The sequence below is a fragment of the Pseudomyrmex gracilis genome, unplaced genomic scaffold (assembly GCF_002006095.1).
Source record: "Pseudomyrmex gracilis isolate BER0280 unplaced genomic scaffold, ASM200609v1 scaffold_22, whole genome shotgun sequence".
Classification (NCBI taxonomy): domain Eukaryota; kingdom Metazoa; phylum Arthropoda; class Insecta; order Hymenoptera; family Formicidae; genus Pseudomyrmex; species Pseudomyrmex gracilis.
Window position 1 is genome coordinate 1,117,856 of NW_018020606.1, and position 21,594 is coordinate 1,139,449.

The 21,594-nt window shown below is 31.5% G+C and overlaps 2 protein-coding genes across 14 annotated transcripts in view; one reads left to right on the forward strand and one right to left on the reverse strand.

The window, feature by feature from the left end:
- The first annotated feature begins 20 nt into the window (after nt 1-20).
- LOC109851915 (PDZ and LIM domain protein 3) lies at nt 21-13,466 on the forward strand. 6 transcript variants are annotated; one of them, XM_020422517.1, is made up of 10 exons: nt 26-390; nt 1,217-1,476; nt 2,014-2,191; nt 7,618-7,773; nt 7,914-7,964; nt 8,904-8,992; nt 10,791-10,929; nt 11,296-11,328; nt 11,739-11,818; nt 12,199-12,290. In XM_020422517.1, the coding sequence occupies exons 1-9, from the start codon at nt 277-279 to the stop codon at nt 11,799-11,801; spliced, it is 1,083 nt and encodes a 360-aa protein (XP_020278106.1). In that variant the 5' UTR covers nt 26-276; the 3' UTR covers nt 11,802-11,818; nt 12,199-12,290. The 6 variants fall into 6 exon arrangements, with proteins under 6 accessions (XP_020278109.1, XP_020278106.1, XP_020278107.1 ...); XM_020422516.1 differs by lacking the exon at nt 11,739-11,818 and having other exon boundaries at nt 28-390; nt 12,199-13,466; XM_020422519.1 differs by lacking the exon at nt 11,739-11,818 and having other exon boundaries at nt 29-390; nt 1,217-1,347; nt 12,199-13,466.
- LOC109851913 (2-oxoglutarate dehydrogenase, mitochondrial) overlaps nt 13,267-21,594 on the reverse strand; it is a 14,728-nt gene continuing 6,400 nt past the window's right edge. For 5 of the 8 annotated variants that reach the window (XM_020422507.1, XM_020422504.1, XM_020422506.1 and 2 more), the window contains 12 exons: nt 20,379-20,634; nt 19,823-20,057; nt 19,555-19,734; nt 18,373-18,553; nt 18,009-18,289; nt 17,716-17,944; nt 17,177-17,455; nt 16,880-17,058; nt 16,349-16,783; nt 16,079-16,233; nt 15,630-15,764; nt 13,267-15,306 (listed from right to left, as the gene is read on the reverse strand). In XM_020422507.1, the coding sequence (XP_020278096.1) occupies nt 15,207-15,306; nt 15,630-15,764; nt 16,079-16,233; nt 16,349-16,783; nt 16,880-17,058; nt 17,177-17,455; nt 17,716-17,944; nt 18,009-18,289; nt 18,373-18,553; nt 19,555-19,734; nt 19,823-20,057; nt 20,379-20,634 (2,645 nt within the window). In that variant the 3' untranslated portion in view covers nt 13,267-15,206. The remainder of the gene's footprint in view (nt 15,307-15,629; nt 15,765-16,078; nt 16,234-16,348; nt 16,784-16,879; nt 17,059-17,176; nt 17,456-17,715; nt 17,945-18,008; nt 18,290-18,372; nt 18,554-19,554; nt 19,735-19,822; nt 20,058-20,378; nt 20,635-21,594) is intronic. The other 3 variants (XM_020422511.1, XM_020422508.1, XM_020422509.1) reach the window with 1 other exon arrangement.

The following is a 21,594-nucleotide window of genomic DNA, read 5'->3' on the forward strand; positions in this document are numbered from 1 at the left end:
GACTCAGAGCTCTGTCAAAGTCAGCATGTAGTCGGCAAGTGTTACAGTTCCTATCTCAGTAGCGGAGCAGAGAGCAACCAAGATCCGGAAGATCTATCGCTCGCGGCAAATTCGCGTGTAGTCTTCTTTTATATCTATGAAAAATCGATTCTTCTTTTATCGAGACTGTCTTCAATCCTGCTCGCGTAGTGCATTTCGTGATTGATTATCAGGTGATCGTTCTTGTGTTGTTATTGTTATTATTGGTGGTGGTGCTGGCCGAATCGAATCTAGAGCATGACGAAAAGACACACGGTGGTCGTGAAGCTCAAGAGATCCAGTACTAGCAGACCTTGGGGTATAAGAATTGCCGGAGGTGCCGATCTGAACACACCGATTGTTGTCACTCGCGTGAGTCGTCTCTTTTTGACGTAATTTCCGTTTAAATTAATAAAAAAGTTTTCTTCGCAATGTTTAAGATTCAATAACGGATTTAAATTCGTTTTAATAAGAGAACAATAGAGCGAGATCTTTGTGCAAAAAAAAGAACCTACGCAATAACAAAACTGACATGAATGCAACAAGGCATGACAAACTTATAAAGATAAAAAAAAAAAAACATAATCTATACTAAGTATATAGTTTTTCTCTGACTGTAAAAGACTCGTTTCTGATTAACGAGGTTTCGCGTCGATGTCTACTTACTTGGCTTCAATACAATTTTGCGTTGGCATTTGCGGTTGAACAATGGGAAAAGACGTAATATAATCCCGTGAACATTAGAAGTAGAGAGAAGTCTCTGCCAAGGAATTCTCAAATCAACGATTCGATCTAGTGCTTGTTGACATAGATACACGATACTGCATTGCGACGCGTAGTTGCATCCCTAAACGAAACGCGTCCAACGAGATAATTAGAGAGCGACTTTTTGTACGTCGCGGACACAAATGTGTAATATCAAATGCGTAACTGAAGAATGAAAATCAACTTTTTCAAACATTATAGCGTGTTATGATTTTATTTTTTATAAATATATTTATTTTTTACAAGAAAGATAAAGATTTAAAAACACTATCAGTGTTACTTTGCTATAAATTACTTTTTGCTTAAAAATTTGCAATTATTTAAGTTTATATAATTTTTTTTTACTATCTTTTCTATAATAGTAGTGATAATTTAGTAGTAAGAGAGAGATATATCTTCAAATCAACGATAACGACTGATGTTCTATTTGCAGTCGGAGAACGAGGCGCTTCAGAAGGGTGACGTGATCAGGAAAATTGACGATTACGATACGCGGGACGTGAGGCATGTAGACGCACAGAATCTTCTTCAAAACTCCGAAATCATAAAGCTAGTCGTCGAAAGGTCTGAGCCTTCGAGAGCCGCAACATCATCACGTTTAACCACCGACACTACGTACATCACCGCGTCACCATCACCGTCATCTACGATTTTCAAGTCGGTCACTGGCAACGGGGCTGCGGTCACTAGTCTGTCAGAATGCAATATTATCTCTTTATTACTACGCATTTTTGATTGACAATGCCGCAATATGTCGCACTACGCTACTATGAAGCACCGTTTATTAATTTTGTTTTTGTTCGATTAATCAGTTTTACTTTACACAAAGCATGCTGAACATTCTCGGCTGTTACGTTACAATCGCTCTACTTTTTATCTCGGCAATCATCTATAATGATCCTTCTCCAATCACGCAAACTTTCATTACGACGAAGCAAAACGGACGAAACAAAATTTAAAATTAAAATTTATTTTTATTTTCAATATAAATTAAAAACTCTGTCTTCTTTTCATACGTGATCAATTCTATATAATATTCTTTAATGTTTTTTTTGCGACTTTTTTTAACTTACGATCACATGTGTTCATGAAAATATCAAATTTTACACAATTAATTTTTATACTCATCGAAGCACTGCCGCAGAGCTTCTTGCAATTTGCTACTATTACGATTATTATATTTATATCTGTGTGAAATGTCATACTAATTCTTGTGATTCTTTTATATAGGTATAAAGAGCCGAAAAAACATCCTCAAGAATTACCAAAAAGTCCAATACCATCACCCTCGGTTGAAGAATACAGACCATCACCGATATCGACTCCCGAATACACTCTTCGCAGCACGATCGTCTTACCGCATGAACACCGAGACGAAATTCGTGAAGAAAAAGTTCATTTGTCGCAGGTATTTTAATAAAATATATTTTCCACAAGCTACTATTTTGAGAGTAACAATACAAAGGAAAATAACAAAACAGAAATCCGACTGTACACTTTTGCACTTTGAAATTTACTAACAACATTAATTTATCATCGAATTGTACTGCGTTGACAGAGCATTTTTTATGTTTAATTTGCACTTCCCGGCCATTCAAAATAACATGAAATATTTAATAATGTAAAATGTTGAAAAAATTTTATTTACTATTGCGTTACATTTCAAATAAGCGATCAACAATTACATTAAAACATAAACAAGAGACTAGCACAGTTTCAGTGATTGTTGAGTTTGTTTTCCATAAAAAAATATGGCAACTTTTAACAACAATGGCAATGATTTGCAAAAGATCGCGGTTTAAATGTCTCTCGTTATGACGAAGTATTTCATTCGTTTTTGCGATACCAACATTTTTCAGGAAGAACCGCGTTTATTTTATTCGGCATTGCTCTCCAATCCCGCGATCATGCATTGACCACATCCTTATGGCAAATGCAATAACGCCGGTAACAGGGTGGCAGTCGCGAAATGGCATGAATGTGTCTTTATTCGTGAGGAAGTGTGAATATATTTTTGTTGGCTCGCGCCACACAAAATCGGAAAGTCCGACGCCACCAGCAGAGACGCTTGCCATACGCTATAAATATCGCTTTTGCACAGCAAAACCACCTCTGCCTGTCTCGATCCGACGTTTTCGCAGATTCAAAACGTCGTCTTCTTCTTTTTTGTTATTTCTCATCTAGTGGAAATAGATCTGTTTTCAGTCCTAAGTATGTACGTAATCTTTTTTTTTTTTCTATATCACCAAGTAAAATAACATGTTATAAAATATTTAAATGAAAGAAGATAATTTACGAGAATTCTGATATTTTATGCTTTTATATATGTGTGCTAATTTTATTTTTTCCTAAGACTGGCAACTTTTAACCAAATGTGTCACATTTACAATGTACATTTTAATGTACATTTGTTTTTCGATATTTAAAACATACTATTTATAGTTTATAGTTCTATTTCTATTTCTATTTAATAGTGATAACAAAATATTTATTAGAAAATTTTAGCGATCAAACATTACACTTGTGAACAATTGTCTTGTTAATTTGATTCTGGAATTTGTCGAAGAAAATATTTTCTTGTAAAATTTTTTATTGATTATTCCAAACATCTTTGTAAGACATTTTAGCAAGAGTTTTACGTAAAAACACAAGCAAACAGAAAGAGAGAGAGAGAGAGAGAGAGAGAGAGAGAGAGAGAGAGAGAGAGAGAGAGAAAAGAGCGTGTGGAAAAAGCCAGACTTAGTGCCGCCCGCGCTCTCGTCGAGTCAGTAGTGTTTTAGCGCAAATAATCGCACAATAGTCGCGAACGAGAGACGACGCGAGCGATTGCAATAGTCGCAAAGGTGTTGCCGTTAAAAAAAGTTGATAAAAGCCGGGAAAAAGCGAGAGAGGAGAGAGAGAGAGAGAGAGAAAGAGAAAAAAAGACAAGAGATCAAACTGCTCCCGCGGGACGCATCTCAACGGACGAGACAAAAAGATGCCCGCTTATACAACCGTTTATCGTTACAACATCGAACATCAGCCAAAGGAAGAGGAAGCGGCTGTTTACTGGGTATGAAAGAGAGAAGCAAAAAATTTGTCAGTTTATTAAGTTCATAAGAAAAGAGAACATCAGCGGACTCATGCGCGCGAGATAAGGAAACCGCAAAGACCGCGAACACACGAGATGATCTATCTCGTTCTTGAATGATTTTTTTTTCGAGAACACGGTCAAGATATACGCGTGCAAATTTTGCCGACAAATTAGATTGCCATAAAAGTTCGAAAGATATGATAATAATGTAACTTCCTCGTTCTTATTTTATAAAAATTTTCCGATACAAAAACTGTAAATCAAAGATAATATGAATTATATATCTATTTTAGAGTAAAAGTTATTTTTGTGATACACCTCAAAACCGGATTTTATCAAAGAAATTTATTTTTCACAAGTTATTAAGAGATTTAATCTCTGTTGCTTCTATATTTATGTTAAAAGTGAAGCTATATTGTAGACAACATATTACTTAGTTACTTAATCAATAGATTTAAAAAGTACAATAAAAATTAATTATAATTTATATATTTGTATATAAATTATATAATTTATGTACATGTTATATAAATTAAAAAAATTAATCTTATTTATTTAGTAAACTTTGTTTTATTTAAGTACAAAAGTTTTGCCTTCCATATCTTAAAAATTCATTGTTTGTTTTGCTTAGATTACATTTCATGTGTTTTATTCAAATAATAACAACAATAACGCACAGGCTTAATTCTCGTTATTCTAAAAATATGAAAACTTAATAACAACATAAAAGTTCAGTTCCACTGACGTTTCACGCGATATTGAAAAATTTCAACATTGGTATCAAATATTAAAACAAACAATATTAAAAATTTAAACGATTTATGTGTGAAAATATAGATAAGTTTTAACATTGACACGTTGTAACGTACAATTGTGTTTTCAAGACAATTTGCATTCAATAAAATTGTAATTAATTTCAATTTCTTATTTTAAGAAATTTTAAAGAGGAATTTGCTATTAAATTCAAAATAAAGGATGAGATCGCTTGCAAACACGCAATATGTATTAATATGTAACGTACAATATAATAAAACACACGTAGAATATAAACTTGCTGTTGCAGATGTCATTCATAGGATATTGCGTTCTATTTTCGCGTGAACGGGATCTGAGTTATTCACAAACATGAAGAGTCGTCATACAAAAAACACGATTCGTATTTTTTACAGTCATTTATAATCTAAAAAATCAAGCAAGTTTGTCAAGATACAAAAAATATGACATTCTGAATGTAAATGTGTTTAATTAACAATCTGGAACCCTATTCTGTACACTCGTACCAACAGAATAGAGTTCTTGAGCTTGCCTAAAAATCGGATGGAGTTTTTTTAACTATCGTTCAGAAATTTCTATAAAATCAGTAGAAGAAAATAGTAAAACTATTATTAGACGTTTGAAATAGAGAATTTGAGGATTTTACCAACTTACTAGTCATAGAATTATTTTTATTAGTATAAATCTCAATTCTATAATTTTATATTTTTTCAAATTGTGAATTATAAGCTCAAAATGTATTTCATTGTTAACATTTATCTTACCAGTATTCTATATTACGTGTTTTAATCAGTTTCCAAAGAGTTAAGTTTTGTCTCGTCGTCATCGCCAGTAAACACTACTGTGTATAACAGCTGTTTTGCTCCGTCTGAGATTAGTTTGGAGATCATTCTTTTAGTTCGGAGATCTTTTACAAAAACGTTGTCCGAACAATCATCACGATGTTTATGATAATTCTCTAAAACAAAAAAAGATATGAGAGCTAACACATATATATTTCGTATCTTGTTTTTAAAAAAAATATTCAATCTTCCTAATATTTATTTTAAATATTTTTATGATCTATAGTTCAAAATATAGTTAAAATTGAAACTGAAAGAAAGTCGGACATTTTTGAAATGGAGATCTTTGGAATCAGACTTCCTTGCCCGACTTATTGCATCTTTCTTAATCAACGTATGACTTTGTCAACGCTTTCAGCAAGAAACGCTTCTCTCGTCAAGAAAGCAAATAAAAATAAATAAAATACAGACGCTTTCTAGTGAAGTCACGGACAGTAAAAAGTGAGACGAACAGAGAGAAACAGAGCAGTGATTCTTGTTCACGCGGCTGAGGGTGCGTGTTATTTTTGCCAGCTGGGAGCCTTCATCTATTTCGAGAGAGTCATTCGCGGATCTAAAATTTAATAACGTTCCTGACCCGTTTCTAATAGAATCATATTGTAATCGCTCGATTTTACAGTGCAAACGCAATGGAAAACGCAACAGTTGCGTACGCAAACTTGCTCTTACCATGTTTACAAGCGTAGTTCTAATTATGAAACGTAGCAGCATGCAAGATGGGAGAACGTAAAATGGTAGTAAAATTATTAAATCTCTTTATTTCATAGATTGAAAATTGAGTGTTAATTTCTTATTTATCAATCGTCAATCTTAATCAATAGTTGTAATTTCTCGATTTCAAGTATAAAAAAATAAATTTAAGAGCGTATAAAATATAAGTTTTACAGAAAAATAAAAAAATCCATCATTTTATGATGTTATATATGTATATTTATATATACATGTGTGTGTGTGTGTGTGTGTTTATATAAAACTGCGTAGTTTGGGAAGCTCAACACGCGTATTAGTTTTGAGACCAAAACAAAATTATTGCAGAGAATTGTGTATAAATTTTCGAGCTGCTTTTCAGAAGTATAGCTATTTTGATATAGGTTTACATGAGAAATAAAATTAAAGATTATTTTTTGCATGAGAAAAAATTGCACGCTGTATTCACAATTTTTTACGATAATTAAAAACCTGGTTCTTAGTTTTTCCCAAAAATTTTGCAGAAATCATGAAAATATGAAAATGTCAAGCTTAATGCTTGTTTATTTTTACGTATATAGTTATATTCTGGCAACATGAACTGTAAACAGAGACGACTCGCGTGGCAAATCGGTGTGATGTATATCCGCAGAATCACATAATTTCATAATCTCGCGCAAAAATGACGTAAGAATCCGTAACTTGCCAAATTCGTTCGTGACAATACCGAGGACAATGTTGTACAATTTCCTTATCGTGAGCCTGCTAGACAGAAGTTTAGTTTGCTTTGAGTTGATCAGGTAATATTACTTTTGACTGATGTTGTTGCTAGAAATATCGAATTAATTAATATTATATTACATATAATGATGTTATTTAACGTTGATATTCTAAAATATCTCTAATATATTTCAAACAATATATAAATTGCGACGAATTTTTAAGTACTTTACTGTGTATCACGTTATATTGCAACTTATTGATTACAGAATCAAAATCTTAAATTAGACTACGACATCGATAGTATCACTATATTCTCGTTGTTGTGCACGAGAATTATGGCGACATAAAAAAAAGTGTCAAAGATTAAAAAGCTATCTTTCAATTTCCACCATGGTCTCTATTGCGGTTTAATTTAGATCTCGTTAGTTAATTGGCTGCATCCGCTTTAGCAGAATATTATCTTATAGGTTGCCTTATTAGCTATCATCATGCTTATATAATTATATTGTTTTGTTATATATCATGTCTATAATACCTATAATACTATGTAATGTTAATTATATATACATATATTAATTACATATAAAAAACAGGATAGAGATAAGAAATATATATTAATAAAAAATCAAGATAAGTACTAAGTATGTAGTACTGACTATAATCAAAGCCAATGCGATATTTTGGATGTAATTTGTTTATCAAAATTATAACAGTACATTTACTTTATTCTTACAGCCCTACCGTACGACTCCTTTGGTCTTACCAGGTGCCAAGGTCAAGAAAGATGCTCCTCTCGGCGAATGCTATCTACGTCATCACCCAAATCCGATGATCAGGGCGGCACCCCATCATTACGAAACGATTCATCCTGAAGTTGCTATGAAACAAAAAGTAATTTAACGCTGAAAAGAAGCTTGTTTATTGAATAGTATTTTTAGTGATAAAACCGAAAATAAGTGTTTCTAAAAACGTGTTTGTATTAAGACCGTAATCTTTTAAATTGTATCTTATTAAAAATGTCGTCTGAACAGGTGGCGGAAACGGTACTTCAGCGTGTCGTCGGACCGAATGAAGTTCCAAAGGTTTGAATCACTCAGTTTTCTTTTGTAAGACGTTTACAGGTTCGTTCGACGCTTACATTTTTTGTGGATATCAAATATATCCACAAGAAACCTGTTGAGTTGACGGAAGTCATCTTCGTTTGAAAAGAAACACTTTCTATTTTGACTAATATCTAATAATAATATTATTAATAATACAATCAATAACAATCAATAATATGTACAATATTTTTAACATAATTATTGCAGTATATAAATTAATATAAGATCCATAATATATGCCCCAGAATTTGTTTAATTTAACAATATAATTTACTAAAGTAACTTATGCTGTGAATATCTACTGTTTATTTTTAGATACATATATTGCTAATTACTAAATTTCATAAGATAAAAGAAACTTGACGTTAGTCAAATACTTGTTGGGACTAACACATTAGATTTTTATTATGTTTATTTTTTGCAAAAGTATTATGACATAATGCTGCAGTTGTAAATGACACAACACTTGATGACATATTTTTTATGATTTTTAATAAAAATTTTATTAATACTTGCATTATTACTATTTTTTTTATATTGCACAAAAGTTTAAAATATTTACACGTTACTATACACATCTGTGTGTGTATGTGTAAATTCTTATAACATATATGCTTCAGTTTTTATTTGACTATTTTGATTTTAAGCCACGAGAATGTTTTTAAATTTTGTGAATATTAAATGTAGTAGAAAGTTCTTAGCGTTCTTTTAATAAAAAAAAATTTCAATCTTTATTTGAAAACAAACAAAAAGAGCTTAAACTTGTGTAATGACTCGGCGAATATGAATCAATATTGCGGTATAAACTGTTTATACCTAAGTTTATACCTAACATTTGAACATGACACACACATACTGTAATCTTCGTTAATATAATGGTTACACTGATAAAAAAATGTGAAATTTTATTTTTGTTAGATCGTTCACAAGCAATTCAATTCGCCAATCGGGCTCTATTCGGAACAGAACATTGCGGATACCATCAAGTGTCAAGCATCCGCTGTACCGTAAGTATCGATCATTACTTACGATTGTTACTACATTTTCTTAACCAATCTTTAACCATTCAGACCGAATTAAATACACATGTAGATATCTTTACAACGAATTGCTAATACGCCGTGAAGCTTATTGCAGCGCAAAATAATGTATATATTTAATAAAAAATCAGCTTTTTTGCTTAATTAAGCCATTTATACTCTCACAAATAGGTGGAATTTAAACTGTTTCTACTTAAAAGAGTAATACTAATGATATTTGGACGTAATTTTAGAGATTTTCTGTGAGTTCAGAAGAAATATGAAAAACAAAAATTATCCTTTTTGATAGTTGATATTTTTCATGCTACTACGGAGAAAGTTTATTATGTGGAAAAGTAAATTACGTGTACAGACTTATATGCCATTCATCGATGCGCGATCACCAGTCTTCGATCATTAAAATAGAAGATTCGGTCCTTCTTTCGTACGGTTCTTTGATCCAACAGATGATTAATTACTTACGTAGCGGTTTGTTTGTTTTTCAGCATTTTCATAGACTTTTCCTTCGTGAAACAGAAACAAGAAATACAGGATCAAGCGAGAATCTTGAAGGAGCAGGCCAAGGCCGTCTCCTCGAAGAACGTGTGGCCGCAATTCAATAAACCAAATTAAAAATTATCGACTGACATTTGAGACGTTTTCCGATGCTTCTCGCATATCGGATCTACGATGGCAGAGTTTCTTGGTTTTTATATGTATTATTGGAAGGGAGGGAAAACTTTTTTTTATTATTATCAAAGTATAACAAATTATGCGTTTATAAATATCGGACAAATTATTTTTCTAAATTAATAAAAAAATTTATTGTACGATATTAAACTCACATAAAACACTATACAAACTTTCACTAGAGAAGTCAGATTAGATTATATATGTCCACTAGATGTCTAATGGATGGGTGTCTGCGTTAAGAAAATAAAAAACATTAAGTAATTAACTCTAAAATTCCTTAATTTAAAATAAAAAACATTCTAGACATTATTATTATTTAACTTATAACTCCAAAGATTCGTTGCAATAAGTATTATATTAAAAAGTACATTTGTTATAATTATTTGTTTTAAATAACAAAAAACTTTTCAATTATATATGTAGATATTGTAGATAGGTAAAATAAATATTTTAATCGTCAATCAAATTATTAAAATATACGAAACGTGGCCATTGAGTTCCAATTGAAACAAAATTTAAGTTTAAAATAAATGTACAATTATTGTTTCGATTTTGTCGTTCGTTACATAGTAAAAATTGTAAACATGTTATTTAAAAAATTAGAAAGTTTAGAGTATTTTTGCGCAAAACACTTTTTCTTTAGCAAAAGCAATAAAAAAATTTTTGCATGCGACATAGAGTTAGCTTATAATATAGTAGTTGAGAGAACACGTAATGATACTAACTTTGACGTTTTTTAACTCTTCGTAGACTGACATGGATCTTCTAAACCCACACAAAAATTTCAAACCGGTGTCTCTAATTAAAACTAGTTTTTTTTTAACGCTTATATCTTCAAAACTACTAGAAATTTTTTCAATTTGTTGTTTTGATTGACGCCGAATTGTTCAAACATTTTCAGAAAAAAGAAAAAAATTGAAAAAAAACTAGTAGGCTGTTTTGAAAGTCCACGAGGGGTTAACAAATGCATCAAAAGCTTGCATTTAGATACCGTGTTTTGCTAACCAACTCAGATTAAAAAATGTCACACGTGAGGAAAAACAAAAAAGTGAACATTAAAAGTCGTCCCTGTGTACACATGCGGTATGTGCAGTCTGAAGAAGCCGATGAAATATGATCCGAGTAAGAGCGAGGCATACAAAGCTCTGCAGGAGGAAGAACTTGGAGACCAGATCCAGGAAGTCAGGCAACCAGCTCGCACTGGTGTTTTCACACCGCAAAAGTCGAATAAGGTACGTTCTTACAATTGCTTACGGTATTTGCTTACTTGTAAGATACATTTTATAATCAAAATATTATGTTTAACATAATAATAAAATTATAATTCTAACAATTAGATATCATGTACCATTCGGAAAGTCAGCTTTTTACATTTATAAAATATTAGCCTTTATAAAAGTTATGTGATAAACATGCTTATGTTTCATATTTTTAATTGTATCATTCAATTCATTGTAAGTAAATCTAGTCTAAACATATAAAATAAAATAGTTACGTCCTTCTTTTGTAAGTTAAAATTCTTTTTAAAGTTAAATATTATATTTAAATACACGTTTTTTCACGATATTGCATTAAGCAATACATTTTATTCTATATAGATATACCAGACTCCACCGAAAAGTCCAGCATACGTGAGTATTATATATTTTTCATTCAGATGTGTAAAAAATAACAATATCGCGTATTTTCAATAAATATTACTAATATGCTTTTATATTTATGTGTGGCTCAATAAAGCTACCATTTATTATTATTATTATTAATATTGTTTTTATTCTTGTTATTATTATCATCATCATCATTATTATTATTCCAAAAAAAAAGATAAATTAAAAACTTGCGTAAATTTGTTATTCCTTATTTTCTTCAAACTTAAAACGATAAATAAAGTTAATGTGACAATATGATTTTCACAATAAACGTACGTATTCAATTCTAATATATGCGCATTTGTTAGTAACTTGTCATTTAGAATCTGTTATTCAATATTGTCATTGTCAAAGACATCATTAGATTAATTCTCGACCTCTGTTTCGTTAAGGGTGGATTATATAGACGTCCCTTTCCTCTCCCTTTCGTTAAGGATCTCGTCAACGACTATTAAAATTTTCGCAGGAACTTGTACGTGCGTTTTCTGATATTATTGCTAAAGTGCTCACTTGCTTTTGCATAGAAAGGTTATTTAATTTATAAGATAAGATGTGTTGTTTCACATTATGTATATACACTAAACCGGATAGTTCGTTTTTTTGTTTTACGTAAAGCGCGTTAACCTACACGGAACAACAGTATATAAGCCTTCATTAGATGTTCATTAGACGTTACATGGAGTTATGAATATCCATTAGACATCTAATGCACATTATGTTTGAGAAGCACACAGTATTATGTGTGAGAAGTCTACAAACAATTATGCATGCATTTCTAAGAAGATAAAAATAAAATGTTTACATTTATAATTCGGAGAAACGTGAAATGGCTAAGATTAATTCAATTTTCAGATAAACGTGATGGACGACGAGGGCGAGAAGATACATCAGAGCAACAGCTTCAAGAAGATCATGTACAGTGTGCTGGGACAAACCGATTATTAAAGCCGAACTGACGCTATACATATATTACTATTTAATGTTAAATAAATATATATTTTATTTATTGTATTTTTCGCGCAATAAAAGAGCAATATTACGAATTACGCGCAGAATTTTGAGCGTGTCAAACAAAAGTATTGTATTTTATTGAGATTTGTTTAGCGCGATTGAATTTAATTATGTAGAAAGCTTAGGAACTTATTAAACGCATACGCATAAAAATGCAAGTGCACTCGATATTAAATGCTTGTCCGATGAAACAACGCTGTGTATCTTCTAAAAACATAGTAAAATAATAATAGTTACTACAAAACGCGTCGTTTAGTTATGTAACTTGTAATCTTACAGTGGCTGCGTTTCGACATTCACTGTCAGTATTGAAAATCCATAGTGCATGTGACGTAAAGTATATAGATTTTCAGTACTAGCAGTGAATATCGGAATGCAACCATTATCTTCTACTCGAGATTAGTAGTTTTTGCTAGGCGCTGCACTAAGATTAATTACTTAATTTACTTTCCTTTCTCTGCATCTTGTTGTATTTATTTTTTGATGATTTATTTACACTGTGTTATACTCCCAACGTTATGCGCAATAAAAAATTAATTTTCACAAAACTCTCATCGAGATTTCTTTTGCTCTCTTCAGATTCGAAATTCAATGATTTTCTTCTCACAACAGAACTTTTTAAACGTGCTTTCTAGTTTCTTGTAATTGAATTTCTATACTACTATTTATTAATAAGAAAAATGTTACAGCAAAAAAAATGACGAATGTATTTTCATTGTCTCTATATCCTTATAGTTATTCATTGTCTCTATATCCTTAGTGTTTTCTGACAATTTTTCTATAGCATGTACCATATTTGAAAGAATTGTGATTTAGAAGTAATTATTTTCAAACCCTTTTTTTTTATAAGGATGTATATCTCACTAAGCTTGCAACTATTACATTACAAAAGGAATATATTACACGAGATGACAGAAAGAATTTAATTTAATCAGCAACTAATAAGATACTACAATATCGCACGTAAGTTTTTGCTAAACAAAATTTTAAAGTGTCAGATGTTACTTTTGAGGTTTATTTATAATAGCAGTTTTGCACATGTGTACTACTGTTATATTACGCACACAAGTAATATAACAAACAAGTAAAATAATGGATAATGCGGCCTTTGTGTGTTTGTCTATCTATACATAATATATCGATATTAAATTGCGCAAAACAGAGATATCACATAACTATTGTTTCACATGCTTAAAAAAAATAAGGCAATTCTATCACCTTATTGCACTTTCTATAACATATAAAACAATCATAAGAATATGTAAAATACTTCCTTTTCATCAACGATAACGCAAAGGATACGATACTTCTTTTTCTGTTCAAGTGTGTCTCGTCTTCAAATAGTACAAGTAGAAGAATATAAATACTGTAACATATACCTTCACACTATTGCGTAACGGCCTACACAAGAAGATGCTACTGCTCCGATTAAATTGTCATTACAATTATTTCTTAGATGCTACTAAGTATTATTAATTTTTCTTTACTACTCTTAATACATTGTTAAACGAGTTGAAACATTCCGTTAGTACTGTCCATGGAGTAGCACTAGAATTTTATTTGCACAAGATGCTTTTAAATCCAAATCAAGTTGACAATTAAACTTCGATGTATATTTTACCCTTTTGTACTTGGCTGAAACCGACAGAGCAAAAGTATGATACTAGTTGGAGATGACTATAAACTGTCCAAAGAACAACTTGCACTTAATTTTGTATTAGCATAAAGCTTCGAGATATTGATCTCAAGAGGTAGTGCTATGTCTGCGTTAATACCACTCTATAGATGCGTTCGCCTTAGATGCTCACGCTTATAAGCACTTATTTTCGCTCGTTGACTAATATTCGAATGCTTACCAGCGCTCACATATAATCGTTTATTTGATGTTGTCAGCGAATGTGAGGGTTTCAAGGTGGATAAGACAATGATTACATTTATACACACATACACACACACACACATATATATATATATGCATATGCAGTACCTTTACAATTATAAGACGAACGCAATTCTACGTGAATCGCCAATCCTTTATCTTTTTATAAAAAAGCAAAACTAAAAAGTTAAAGTGATTGGCGCAGCCATCTTTTCACGATATATCAATAAATAGAAAAAAAAAAAAAAAAAGGTTATCGTGTATTATCTCAAAGCCTTTTATCATGGACAGTCTTTGCAATCTAGAATATATTACTTCAAGATCGTTGCTATACGTTAAAAAAAATGTTACGCTCTACATAACATCGTATAAATTAATAATACTTTTCCTTTTAATGATTTTATCGACTTTATGAGATTAATTTAGAATAAAGTAGTATAGAAGAGATGACTTAGACACGAATGCTTCATGTTTGCATAAATTAATAGACGAGCTTACAAATTCCAATTACAATATTTCACTTACATTATGTGTGCAATCGCGTTTATTAAAAAAAAACTGTTACGAATTCTTTTTGTAACACAAAAACAGAACAAAATGTATATAAGTTACTTATATAATACAACAAATAATAGTATAAAATAACAATATAAGAAAAATTAAAAAAAAAAATAGATAGTAGATAGTATTATTAAATCAGTAGTACGTATAACATTAAAAACTTACGCGATTGAAGTATAAGTTGCATTTTTATTATCAATCACTAATAATATTTCAAATGAAAGAACATGAAACATTCGTGCACGTGAGCGAACTTAAATACAGGAGATGACAATGGCGAAGAAACACTTTAGACGGCTACAGTGTAATTTTTGTATATGTCGAACAGGACATAAAAGTGTAACAGACACATAGTATATGAGAAAAATAAATAATCTTTAAGTTCTATACATAGAGCTAAAAAGAATCATTAAAGACTGAGGGAATCGTCCAGCAGTTGCTTGAGTTCTTTGAGATGCTGCATTTTGCTGCCGGTGGAAGGCGAGGATGCAGTGGGTCGTCCAGCATACCTAAAACAATAATATCGACTTTACTCAATATGTCAATCGCTTCTCGAAAACGTTTGTTTACAGTTATCAATATCGGTCAACAATATCTACTGACTCAAAGAAAAAATTGCTTTACAAAAACATCACTTAAAAAGTTTACTATAAAGTGCAATCAAAAGAGTACATTACTATACATTAAAATCATATATAGGATATAGAAAAGATATATATAGATATAGAAAATCATATATAGATATAGAAAAAAATACATAAGTAAACACTTTAATAATATACTCTCCAAATAGTTTATATATTTATTTAAATTAAAAGAGCATCGATATTACCTCACTATTCTCTTCTTCAGTTCAGTAGATTCTGTTGACTGTAGATCTGATACAGTTATGGTTTTAACTGGTTTAGACGATAAGAACAAACCGGTAAACCACCCTCCACCATTTTCACTCGTTCCTGACGAGCCACTGCAACACACGGCCCAAATTTTTCACTTTATTTTCATAAAATATATAAAAAGAGAGCAAGAGTGATTGTACAATTGCGACATTTTATTTTTTTTTGTGATACCGTGTAAAAAAAAAATACATAATAGCAGCAAAATTTTAACAAATCGCGTTAATATCTCTTGTTTTGTCGCAACAAAAGAAAAAAACGTGGGCCGTGTGAACAGATAAAGATACAAGAAACAAACTGGGAACGATGTAACACAAGTGTGTTCACACATATATACGTTTTCATACTCCAGTTCTTATTATTTGGCAACTCTATTTTTACTTACATCACTTTTCGGCCACCGCTAAGCGCTGTATGGAACCTAGGCTGTACATAGGTCCACGCACCTTGATTCTTGTGTTCTTCTTGAGACCATACCAACTCTGCATTAGGATATTTTTCAGCTTCTTTTTTAACAAGATCGTATGGAAAGGGTGAGATCTATAACAAAATTAGACAAAGTGATCAACAACAAAAATATTTTCAGAATATTGTTATAAATGTAAATAATAAATGTAAATAATAAATTCATTAAAACTTTGATATGACTGCTGACTTGTTCAACTCTGGCTATCGCAATCTTGTCGTCCAGTTTTCGTTCCGCGCGAGCTTTCTTCAAGTCATAATAAACTTTTCCAGAGCAGAAAAGCAGCCTTTTGACACCGTTGGGATTTTCCGCTGCCGTGCCTTCTTCCGGAATTACTCTGAGGAATTGCGTATCCTCCAACATCAAGTCGAAATTGGACTTGGCTTCCGGATGACGGAGCAACGACTTTGGTGTCATAAGAATCAATGGTTTTCTGAATGGCAATGCAATCTGCCGTCGCAAGATGTGAAAGTAATTAGCCGGTGTGCTGCAGTTGGCGACAATCCAATTGCTATCATGCAACTGACGAACAGCAAATTCTTCACTTTCAGGGGGAAAATAATCCGGATCATCGGCAGACATTTGAAGGAAACGCTCTAAGCGAGCACTTGAGTGCTCGGGACCCTATAAAAATTAAAAGAAGAGAAATTAAAAACCAACAGATAATATTATGAAAATAATGTAAGCTTAATTACAACAAAGTTGCTTTTATGAATTTACCATTCCTTCAAGACCATGGGGTTGCAACATTACAAGACCAGATTGTCTCACCCATTTAGCTTGGCCACTGCTGATAAACTGATCAATTATACATTGCGCTGTATTGTTGAAGTCTCCAAATTGAGCTTCCCAGCACACCAACGCGTTTGGATTTGTCATAGAGTAACCCAGCTCAAAACCTACAAGATTTAATTGTATGTGTACACACACACACAAACACACGTAATTAAATTATTTAACGAAGCAGAAGAATTATAAAATAATATTTATAGTAAACAAAAATTATCGCAATTTTACCAAGAACGCCGAATTCGGACAAAGAACTGTTGCAGACTGTATAAGGCGCCTGATCAGGATACAAATAGCAAAGCGGTCTGTAGGTCGCTTTGTCAACAGTTTGATGATGAAGCACATGATGTCTGTGCGAGAATGTGCCTCTTTCTACATCTTGACCTGACAATCGGACATGGATTCCTTCTTTGAGAAGAGATCCAAAAGCCATAGCTTCACCAAGTGCCCAGTCAACAGTTCTAGCTTCAATCATTTCCATACGGGCCTTCAAAATACGCTCAATACCTGTAGAATATATAAAATTGATATATAATTTTGCGCATACCTAATATATTTAAAAATATTATATAATAAATTTTTTATATATTTATTATATTATCTATATATTTATATTATGTATACATATCTATATTATCTATATCAAATAATAAACGTTCCTTCACAAATGTTTTTTTATGTTTTATATACTTGTAATATTATTTAATTTATAATATTTCTCTTTTATTTAATAATTTTTCTGTAGTATATATCGTTGTTGTGCTTACCTTTGTGGATGACAAATTCGGCAGCATTCGGTGGCGGTGACGAGAATTTCTTTCCGATATGTACGAGTGTGTCTTCTTTGATACCAGTAGGTGATACCTTCAACGGATCTTTTCCTTCAAAGAAACCAGACCACGGTGAATCTAACCAATCTTTGTATTTGATGTGTGTTTCCTGTTTGGCGTTATTATACGCTTCTTCGCAGATTTTTTCATACTTATCTTTGACATCCTATAGTATAGCATAATTGTTTAGTATTAATTTAATCAACAAAATAAGCATTACGTTTTCGTACCTTAACTTCTTCAGGCGTGACAACACCATCGGCGATGAGTGAATTGGAATATTTCTCAAGAGCTGGTGGAGTCTTCTTGATTTTGCGGTACATAAGAGGTTGCGTAAACATCGGCTCGTCGATCTCATTGTGGCCGTTGCGTCTATATGAGACCAAATCAATGACAACATCTTTGTGGAAAGTGGCTCTCCATTCCGCTGCTACCTTGCACACGTGCATCACGGCCTCAGGATCATCAGAGTTGACATGGAAGATTGGCGCATTTACCACTCGAGCTACGTCTATAGTAAATCATATAAACTTGTTGTAGACAAAATTAAGTTAATATTATCAAAAGATAAAACAAAAATCGACTAACACTAACCAGTGCAGTAAGGTGATGATCGTGAATGTCTTGGATCCGTAGTAAATCCAATCTGATTATTCACGACAATGTGAATAGTTCCATGAGTGGTATAATCAGGTAGGTCGGATAAATGCATTGTCTCGAAGACAATACCTTGACCACAGAACGCAGCATCTCCATGAAGAAGAATAGACATAACCTAAATTACACATAATTATATACTTCAAAATATTCCATTAAAATAAATTTGGAAATGAAATCTAAATTGTCTGTACTATGTATTAAATATTTTGCTAATGAGAGAGAAAAAGGAGAGAAGAGGAGAAAGAGAGAAAGAGAGAGATAGAGATAGAGATGATCAGCTTTTTAAACAAACACTTTAAGAGCAAACATACAAAATAAGATAAGGTATAAGAGTGTCTTTAATATACAACTATTAGAAAAAACTTAAAGCTAGTAAAAGTCAAACGCTGGACCTATGTATGTTTTTTTCTTTTAATTAATAAATATATTCAAACATTGCGAGAAATTTATCTAGTGTCTTGGTGGTCAAATTAATAAGGCGACTGCAGGAAGTCGATTTGACACCTGGCCAAGGTGTCTTTTTTGAAATACTTTCTTAAATTTTATAGAGAAATGAATTATTTATATTGTTACAGCTGCCCGGTATGAATAGCCGCGCTATTCATATCGGAGAGAAAAGAAAGAAAACAGAAAAGTTGCCCCGAGCGACGAATATTTGGTTGATAGATTCGAATCGCGGCGAGTTTGACGCACGGCGCCAATCTCGTTTAAATTTCTCTAGTATAATGCGTAGAACAGAACATTGTAATTGTATGCTTTGTAATAAAGGCATTATATTTGTAAATCTCGCGCGTGTTGTTTTGGAAGCCGCAAGTTACGTGTAATGCGTAACAATATATACGAAATGCAAAAATTAAGCATCCGAAATAAATTTTTAAATAGAATTAAAAATTTGAATTTTTATATATATTAATTTGTACATGTTAAAAACCTATATTTTGCATATATATCTATTGTTTAGCTCTTACTGGCCTCTTACTTTCTCTAATAGAGATTAATTTAACTTTTAAATTCAGCTTTAAAAGCCAGTTTTGTAAGAATTCCACATTATGTAACGACTGAATTACTATTAAAACACTTGATATATAGAATTTCTGACATCTCATGATTACTTACTTTTTTTCCTTCACCATCACCTCGATAAAATTGCTCGGCACGTGTTTTGCCTTGCACTACTGGATCAACAGCCTCCAAATGAGACGGATTTGCGACTACAGCGAGACGAATATTTTTGTTTGTTACACGATTTAGACGTTCAATATAGGTACCCAAGTGATATTTTACATCACCAGAACCCTAGAATAATTACGTTTTTACTCGAATCAACAAAATAATAACATACAATTTTTTTATATAGCTAAGGGCAAATTATTTAAATACTTACGTCATCGGCAGCTTCGAGAGCAGCAAATTGTGTGAATATTTGGCTCAATGGCTTGCGACAGACATTAGCAAGAACATTTAGACGCCCACGGTGAGGCATACCCATGACAATAGATTCAACTCCTAATTCCGTGGACTTATCGATCACTTGTTTCATAGCTGGGATTAAAATCTCGCAACCCTCCAAACCAAATCTTTTCTCCGAAGACCATTTACGTGCAAGAAACGCCTCAAATCTGTAATTCAGAGTAAAAAAATTATTTAGTAACCATATTCTTTAGATATTAACAATTATGTAGATAAAAAAATTAAACATCTCTATTTCGGAGAAACAAGTTATACTTATATATTTATTATATTTTAGTGTTAAAATATATATTAAAAAATATTTTCATCTTCCTCAAATGTAAATTGTTATGTACAAAAAAAAAAAAAAAAAGAAAAAAAAAGAAAAACTAACACTGAAAAAACACTCCTAAAATTACTAAAACTACCTATTTTTGGAGTTAACATAATTCTGGAAATTCAGATATTTCAGTTAACATCAATATTATTACCCGGTTGCGCGCGTTAATCTCGCTAAAATGAGCCTCTTCTCGTCGTTCGTTATTTCCATTATACCGGGCGTTTCCATTTTTTGTCTAATCCAATTACATTGCTCCAACGAATTAATAAACATGAATTCGACGCCAATGTGACCGCAGTAAGCCGCTTCAAGTCGTTTCAGGATCTCGCGAAGCGGTAATGATTTTTCCTTGCCACCGATAAATGTAGTAGATGGCAATTTGAAGACGCGGTCCATATCTGACTCCTCTGTTTTAAGCATTTAAAATAAAAGAAAAAACACGCATTTTACAAATATTAAAAATACTTAACTGCTTCAAGAATATGCTACATTTCACAAGCTAAATTTTAAATGCTACAGTTTATAAATTTCCAGATTTTTGTAATAAACATTTATATGCACATTAAATACACTTTGCATTTATGTATTGTTGTCTTACAATAAGTTGTCCAACACCAAGACACTTTAACACATCACCAAAGGTTTTTAACTGCAGCACTTATTTAGCATATATCTAAAATATAAGATTGCTTTTATGTGAACTAGATTAATATAACATACATAAACTTATATATACATATATATATATATATATAAAATATGTATGTGTATACAAGTAGTAAAACGTGTTTAGTGTATCTTTATTTCCATGTTTATTTCCTTTTCAACAACTGATACTGAAAATGTATGTATTTATTTTGTTTGTCTTTTATGTAATATGTAAAACTTTAATTCTTTATTACAATTACTTTTTGTATAAAATTGAGTATTATTTTTATCATTTTAAATTTCAAGCTAAAAAGTAACATTAACGTGTTCTAATACACCGCGTATACAATTTCTTTAATAACGATATAAATCTAATATCAGTGATGTAAATTAGTTGCTGATACGCAAACATGCAACATATCTATTATACTTTTGAAGATGTAAGTGTACTGACGGTCACACACAATACGCGTGATGAGCACAAACAATAAAACAAATATCAAACTAAGGGAAGAACAACATCGTCAAAATGTGTTCTGACGCAAACGAAAAGCTTTAAGCTCAAATAAAGAATCATTTAAATAATAACCACTGAAATAAGATAAAAAAATAATATTTAATATACAATATGAAACTGACTTTATATAAATAAGTAAAACTACAAAAAAAAAAAAAAAAAAAAAAAAAAAAAAAAAAAAAAAAAAAAAAAAAAAAAAAAA